Genomic DNA, 9,358 nt, shown 5'->3' on the forward strand with positions numbered 1-9,358 from the left:
AAATAATTATACTATAATTAGTATATTGTTGTACTATTATTTTCAAATCACTTGAGAGTGGAAATTATATTTAATTTAAATTGTGAACAAATGTATGGATATTGTTGTTGTCAAAGAATTTTTTTAAATGCCTATCCACAATAATTGAATAATGCCACTGAATAGACAGTACACACTAGATAGGTTGTAATTTAAAATAATAAAATATATGTTATTTAAATTGTACGCGTAATAATTAAAAATTGAAATTTCTTTTATCGATGTACGATTTATTCTTAATTCATCAAATGCATTTAAATTTAAAAGGAAAAGTCAAATCCAACATTAAATTTAGTGTCACAAACTAAAGTATCATTACCTAGTATCAAATATCAATGAACAATACATATAGGTATAGTGTATGCTGTATTTAGATATAAAAATAATATTAACACTATACATTATTGTTAGAGTTTTCATTGCCGAGATGCCTGTATGTGAAAAGTTTTTATGTAGGTACAGTTTTTTGGTCCTCTTATAAATGGCTTTAATGAAATTGACTATTTTATTATTGAACAATAAAAGTACAATAAGGTTTAATCAGTCAAACTTGGCTATATTGACTAATGATACCGAAATAGTTAATAGTTATAGACATAATTAACTTATTATAAATATTATAACTCATTATTATAATTCTTCGACTATCAATATGCGCTATCAGTTTATTATGGTTAATTATTATTAAATCGTCAAAAATATTGATCCTGTAACATTTTTTATGAAAAATGATTTCCATTAAAAAACCTAATGTATTATATGGCAAAATGAACAATATAGACATCTGTGGTCTACAAAAGAATAATTTAAGGGTACTGACAACATATCTTTGATAAAATCTTGCGTAACGAAAAAATTGCATGGACAGAATGTCGTTGCTATAAAATATATCCCAAATATCAATATAATAAAATTATATAGTACATTAGTACAATATATACAACTTGAATCATCAAAGTATAATTGATATTTAATAGTTAGTATATAATTATATATAATAATAATTATTATTATTAACTAAAGTATACAAATGTTATAACTTATATAGGATTAGTCTAGTATTATTTGTAAAGTTAGAAATTAAAAATAATTAATTTAAGTAGTAGTTATTATTAATTTATATTAATTATACTTGAATTGGAGTTATATTAAATATCATAATAATTATTATTGTAAATTATAATTGTATTTTTGCTATATTTTATAGATACTAACGAAATGTTGTCCATGTGATATTTTACTAGTGATATTATTTATTTGTGGTATATTGGTATCGAAATATTTGGTTAGTGATTCACAACTGAGTTATATTGTTATAATATCGTTTAATTCTTATTTCTTAATCGTAAACCAGGGCAATATCATGTAAAATAAAATAACTTTTAAAAATCTTTTAAGAACAAATACTGATAATCATAGAAAAATTTTAAATAGGACCTATGATATTACCTGGTTATTATAGATAATATAATATAATAAACGTGGTGATCTATTTAACGTAAGACACTCATTATTTCGGTAAACATTAACGTTTTTTAAAATATTACTTTTTACATAGTTTAAGTTGTTACAAAACAATATTTTTAGAAAAACTTATATTTTTTCTATTTTATAGTTATTACTTGTAAGTTTTTTACTCTTGAATGACAAAATAGCATACAATATTTTTTTATTTATCATATACCGAAACACAATATTGTATATTATTAGGAAAATTTCGATCTAAATACATCAAATTTTAGAAAAGTATAGTTTATTAATTATTTCTTTCAATTTTACCTACTTAAAGGTACTATAAAGATACCTTTTTAAGTAGGTAGCCTACTTAAAAACTTCTAGTCCGAAATTCGATTTTTCATATAATATCTGTACTTCAAAAAATTCTGCTTAGGAATAAGGCATTAAAAATGCGCATGTTCTCAATAATCTGGTATATACTTACCTAAATTAAAATAATAAAACTATTGCATTAAAAGTTATATACTAGCACCCAATATAATATAATATTTATATGTATTCAATGTATTATTTTTGTTTGTATTAATGCCGTTCGTGTTGTGTTTTGTAGCAAGTGTTATATCAGACATAAATGACTGTTGGGTGGCGTATGATAACATGCTAACGGCCCGAATATTCGTCGAGCCTATGCCGTTCAAATTGCTGGTTGTTCGATGGTTACTTTTGGCCATTAGCGTACAAACCGTTTTTTCAAGACCCATTCAAGAATCCAACAATACAAGTCGACGGGCCCGATCAACGCCAATCTACGAGGATGTGGTACGTGAATAAATTAAACTGTTATTATTAATTCAACATCATAATATTATTATTTAACTTTGACCGCTGAGGTGTACGTCTCATTATTATACCGTGGTTTAACTGGTGTTAACAAGTAAATGATATATTATAAAGCCGGGTTCACGGCTGCTACGTCGTGTTAATAAAATCGTATTGTGATTGGACAATACTTTTTTGGTAACGTGCAATAACCAAGTTACAATCGAGTATATCATGAATTTACTATACAGCTTAACATTTGAACCAATATGATAACGAGTTGAAACCATTGTTACCACGTCCACGCACGACACAATACTCGACGTAGCTGTGAATCCGGCTTAAGTGTATTGGCGTGTATGGTTAGTAGATACATGGTAAAATATGAATTATGATAGTGTAATATTATTCAGTAGGTATGTTGAAACAATAATTTTTGGTAAAATATCAAATTTTTATAGAGGTATTATTTTTAAACTTTAGAAATTATAATAATTTAACTCAAGATAATTTGTATTTATTTTACTGGAAAATTATGTCAAATTCGTAATATATGTTAGTAAACTTCATACAATAAAGATGTTCTTAAACTATGGCACTTAATTTGTGATATAAAAACAATATTGGTTTGAGTGGTTTTAACTTAAAACTTAAAAGTGTAAGGACCAAATTTAGTTATATGACATTATAAAACGGAATCGCGTATTTATACGTCTAATAAACATTCCAAATTTCCAATACCTAGTGGTATTGATATATGATTGAGTATTTTAATGTATTAATATTATAATTTAAAGTATACCAATATACAGTACCTAATACATATTATCATTGTTGGAATGTATTTTAATTAACTATTTTTTCAAAACTCTTTGATTGCATTTGATGTGATAATTCTTTTAGGATGTATATAGTATTATAGTCTAAACTTTAGCTCCTTAATAGATATGCATCGACCATTCGAATCATGGTAACCGGTAGGTATAGAGGGCATCGAACTGTCGAAATCGGGGAATCATGCGAGATACAATGTTTACAGAATCACTATACATCCAAAACATCCTCCTTATTATTATAAATACATATTATATATGTATTATATATTATAAAAATACTATTATATGCCTATAATGTATACTGTGTGGGATATATTTATGATCAATTATAAAACCAATTGAAGTATTTAAAAACGTATAAGGATATTATATAATATTATCTATTATTAACTTTATTTAATTTAGTTAGAAAAAAATATTTAATCATCTATTTGTGTTTTAACAACCTACCTAATACTCTATAAAGTCTGCACTTCTACTATAAGGTTATAACATCGATATACGAAATATAGGTTGGTATAAGTAAAAATTGTAATATCATTATAGGCACGTGTACCTATTTATGTATACATTAACGAAAACCATCACACAGAATACTATAAAAAAAAAAAATAAATTTATTCTAATAATATATGCAATTTACGAAAACTACTAAAACTTATTTCCATAATATTACGTAGCCAGGTATAGTAATAAATAGTATAATAATATCGTCAGATGAACTGAACTTAAATTTTCAGTAATATTTTTGTAGCGATCTATTCGTTCGGAAAAATCAAATGGCGTAATTTTTTTAATTTTGCATAGACCGTACAATGGGATGTTTTAATTTCTATTATTGAGTTATACAATACACTATTGAGTACCTACATAAATACGTATCATACCAATTACTAACGGAAACAATTGACGGGATGATATAGTTATTAATTATTATAATATTATTATGATCAATGGTCATCGAACACCGGAACACCAATCTATAGTATAAACATGAAATTCGACGAAGAATAGTAAATAATTATTAAATAAAAACGCGATGGTCATTAGTTAAGGGAACATGCGTTCGTGGATGTTCAGTCATGTGGATCGGCGGCGGCTACGTAGGTGTTTGACGCCAAAAGATACGTCTTGCTGATAACGGCCGCACTGTTCCGGTTTCAGTGTCAGCCAGAACGTCCGTTGGGCATCTGTTCGGCAGACGGCGGCCACGAGGAGATTTAGTCGAGTTATGCGGCCAACAGTCGGTGCTCGACGACGACTCTCGGCGGACAGGAAAATACCACGCTGCGAGATCTGCATGCAGTCCTCTGGTACTGAGCTAGGCTGCTGCTATACTGTCGCCTGTCGGTGTAGGACGGATTTTATTTAATATCAGCTACTGTTCAACTATACACGACAACCGCGCTGTATAGACACGCAGTTACATATTTTGCCGAAATAGTCGTATTTTATGTGCCATTGGGTATTATCGCTATCGGGCCACGTGGGTTCTAACTTCTAGAATCTTACTGGTTTTCGTCAATTATAACGGTGATTTGGGGGCAACTTTCCGGACATGTCCGTCTGCGAATTACGTTGTGAACTTCAACCACGATAATTATTTCGATTGATCTTACGCGAGATAACTGTCATCGCCGTCTTCGTTTTCCCTTTTAGCCTAGCACATAAAATAATTCGGCGTTCATGTTAAATTGTGCTTATCTAAACAATGCGTAACAATATTTTTCGATAGTAAATAGTAGGTTATAATATAACGTAATATTAATGAATAATTAAATATTATGGAAATTATAATTTCCTGTATAAACAATTGATTATTGCAAACGGGACGTAATTTGTCAATATAACTATTTCCAACTGATACAAACGAGCTCTGTCCGTATTTATAGGCGTAGATGGTGCTTGAATTAGAAATAAAGGGACACAACAATGTACTATAATTACTAAACATATGTATTCCTAAGGACACTTCAATACTTGTTACTCAGAAATATTATGAGAATAATGAGAGATTTATTTTTAAATAATAATAAATAATATGACTTCCTACAGACTATGATTGCACAATAACATCAAATTAATGTTATCAAAATCAAAAAATGAATAGGCACTCTGCAGCCTGCAGGTTAGGTTAGTAATCCTGTATAAAAAAAAACGTGGAAGTTGGAAGTACAAGTATAATTTCTATTGTTATTTCATACTATTATGATTACGAATTACGACAGTATATTATTCTATTATCGTGGAGTCAAGCTGAGGAAGGAACAATATTATTGTACTCGAGGTCACTCTACAAACGCTTTATGTTTCATTGTTGCTAATGGTCTTATAGGTAAACACAACTCATCATAAATCTGAACATCAAAAGTCCGAATGCAGGTGCACAATTTGAGAAAGCCTATTATGAGTCATATATGACTGTATGAATGTTTTTTTAAAAAAACTAGAAGAGGTGTAACAATTGCGTACAGTCTGCATCCAATAATGTGTTTATTACTGTTTAATACAATGTGTGTTGTGTAATACTGTAATGTACTTATGAAGTATATGACAATACTTATGGAAGTAGCCAGTATAAAAGGTATAGACTATAATATAAAGGTATATCGTATATATTATATTATAATGTGCTCGTATACACCTAAATATTATATTATACTATCCATCATTCAAACCGATCGACTAGACTTCGGCTGATATTTATATAAATTATTTTTTTGATAGCGTACATCACGCGAGCTGAGATCGATGACGTCTGGGGAAAATGTTAATTAATAATAATAATCCTGCACCCAGGACACCGCCTCTATTTAGTAACACATGGCGTTCTGCAGCCCCAAAAATAATACAATATAATATATATTATACACAAGTATTCGTGAAACGTAAACCTATATAGGGTAGGTACTCTGTACGTGTAGTATTAATATACCATTTTATAAATAGAGGTGTGCCGCGTGACCGTACGTTGCGGTAGGTTATACGATATAGTATATACGTATTGCACCGTATAGAAACGATTGTTATAACTCACCGAGTACTGACGATAAGTTCTAAACAATATAAGGTATAATATTATGTATAATAGTTTTTTATAGGGTGTGTCACGACTGCACTGCTGCAGTGGTAACAGTAAACCATAAAATATTATAATTTATAATGCTATACATTTCATAAAACCTGTGCTATTACGTCCAAAATCTGTATTTATTTTAAAAAAACGAATCGAGAAAAATAAATCGTCTTGAAAATATCCCATAAATTTGGTGAATTTAAATTATCTAGTTAACTGCTCGTCCGCACGAGCCACGACGTCGTGGTCGTTACCTTTATATCTAAATGCTTAAAACCAAGTTTCTATTTATATTTTGATTTATTATGTCTGGTCTACAATAGTAAAAAAAAGTATAATACTTAAAGCTGATCTTCAGTTTTTTACATATTATACTTTACACTATGACACCGGGCTACCCTGTGGTTTAATTAATTGTGACTAATGAGTAATTCAGTATTGATTTGTTATAACTAATAAGTAATAACATTAAACGATGTTTATATAGTCACGTATTTATAAATTTTTAAATACGGACTATTATTAAATTTTAATTAATATTATATCATATTATGTATGCATAAAGCTAAGTATATGATACAAAAATCGTACTATTTTCATCGAAATAATATAAATCGTCACATTACTGACTAAAACTCTATTTAGACGTCGCGAAAAAACATTTAGCTGCATACAAACCCTAGTCCTGCTTATGAATTACCAACGACGATGGTGTACTGTAGCCCGTATCCCTGTTTTCAATTAATGACGTCTGACAACAAATAAAAGTTAAGTTTTACGCCTTTACTTTCTCACTGTATTAGTATTTACAATCATTATCTAAATAAGTTATCAATATAGGTAACTTATAAGTATCTACATTCAACATGTGTGTGTTTGAATAAATGTACAAATTTAAAATATTACAAATCATGCTATTTCCTTAGTGTTCTTCATAATAATTGATTATTTTATAGAATTTATTAACCTATATTATTTTAATACAATTATAATAGCTAAGTAATAACCATTCAAATTTAAATCTTATTTTAACTAAAACGAAATATTATAAACAATGTGTAATATATCAATAATAAACATAAATACAATTTAATATACATATTTAAGATTTAACCGCACTCTTATGTACTTAATTATGAAACTGCTTATAAAATTTTTAATTTGTTTTTAAAATTTTTAAAATTATATTGTTCGTGGTTAGTAACAACAATTATAATTTAAATTCATTTAACATATTGTCTACTAAATCTTTGAAAAAAAATGTTATTAATTATTTAACAATATATTTCCTTGTTATACAAGAAACACTTAAATGGTTTTAATTGAATTAAGAAAATAATTTAATTAGATTTTGATTGGTGTAGTATAAATACCGAGGACCAATAAATCAGCTCTAATACTAAATAACATCCGTCGTTTTGTATAAAAATGGGTAACAACACTAATATATTATATAGAATTTACTGCGTTTATATGAAGCCGTTAAAATGGTTTAGTCGAATATACGTTCCGAAACGTTTAGATGCATAAAATATTTTATGACACTAAATCGGTTTTGGCTTTTAAATATTGCACATAATTATATACGTACTTGGATACATTTTTTTCATCGTTCTAAAATATTGTAAAACGTAATTGTATCAAAACATTTTAACACTATTAGTATTTACGTATTACGTACAGCCGTACAGGTAACACATATTTGATAGATATTATTTTAACTATCGTGACTAACATATCTAGTAAAACGTACGGTGGCGTATATAAGGGGAGGGGGGTAGGGGTTCAACCCTACCCCAGTTCCCCTGAAAATAAAAGTATGCGTGCATGTAGAATTATTATTATTATTAATTATACCACTACGAAGCCCGACTAGGATTCCTATCCCCTCCCTCCTAAATTAAATCCTATATACCCCACTCAAAATCTATAAACGCATGTGAAATTCTGACTAGAGCAAAGAAATATTATTTTTTAATATGGTGGTATTATGCACATTTTGTTATTTAGTCTACTAACATTTTTTTGGACAAAAATACTGTTCTACAAATTTACAATCTTCATTGTTCGTATTGCTTTTTTCATACTATTACAGTTATAAATAACTAGCTGAATTACCCAGCGTTGCCGGAGAAAAAATTCCGATTGTTCAACTCCTTTTAAGTGTAACACGCTGCGAAAGCAACGTCTTTTTAAGTGGAAATTATATTATATTTTAATGTATAGCCATCCCGACCGGCGTTGTCCGTGAGATTCGCTTGTGGTTATACGCGGGCAGTATAATAGGTATATTATCAGGAAGGCAATCTACCTGAGGTAGATCGCGGACCCCGTTTGGTTTGTACATAAGTGTATAGTGTAACTATAAAGTATCAAAGTTATATCAAGTTTGTCGTTTTTAATTAAAATTCAACCTACGGCGGATTAATACAATCAATTAATACAAAATCCTAACCTAACATTACCGTACTAAAATCCGATGAATAAAAAACCAAACATTCGTGTATGTATAGATAAAAAATAAAAATAAGAAAAAACAATGCAAAAAAATTGGTCCACCGAACCCATGGGCCATGGGTCAAACTTTAGACATTCTGTACTAAAATACATAGAAGTTTCACTGCGTCAACAGGCTTAATAATAATCAGGGCTATGCACCCGAACGTAACACGAAACCTGAAACCCGAATTAACCCAAATAAATATCATAACCCAAAACTCGTATATACAAAACCGATTGAAAAATATTAACACTCGAAGTAACCAGAATATTGAAAATTAAGTGGCATATCAATTTATATGTAATTTACCCTTTTTTAAGTATAGATTATCTCCTCAAAGGTGTAATTTATCTTTGTACCAAATTTTATCGCAATCGTAAGAACGGTTTAGGAATGCATAAATGACAGATAGACAAACATTAATTTTTATCTATATTATTTTTAAAATTTTTTATTAATTAAAGTTTTACTGACGTAAGTCATCTTAACTTATTGTTGTTGAATTACATATTTTTAGCATTTGGCAAAATAGATGACAATTAGTAATAATATAATAAATAAATATTAATAATAAAAATACCATTGGCTACATTTTAAAGTATTTACAATTAGAAGAAAATTAAATTAACA

At 28.5% G+C, this 9,358-nt stretch overlaps 1 protein-coding gene across 1 annotated transcript in view; it reads left to right on the top strand.

The window, feature by feature from the left end:
* LOC100162265 (matrix metalloproteinase-2) overlaps window positions 1–9,358 on the top strand; it is a 50,539-nt gene that overhangs the window by 6,389 nt on the left and 34,792 nt on the right. The window contains exon 2 of the mRNA XM_001945906.5: window positions 2,108–2,316. Within this exon, the coding sequence (XP_001945941.2) occupies window positions 2,155–2,316 (162 nt within the window). The 5' untranslated portion in view covers window positions 2,108–2,154. The remainder of the gene's footprint in view (window positions 1–2,107; window positions 2,317–9,358) is intronic.

The sequence above is a fragment of the Acyrthosiphon pisum genome, chromosome A2 (assembly GCF_005508785.2).
Source record: "Acyrthosiphon pisum isolate AL4f chromosome A2, pea_aphid_22Mar2018_4r6ur, whole genome shotgun sequence".
Classification (NCBI taxonomy): domain Eukaryota; kingdom Metazoa; phylum Arthropoda; class Insecta; order Hemiptera; family Aphididae; genus Acyrthosiphon; species Acyrthosiphon pisum.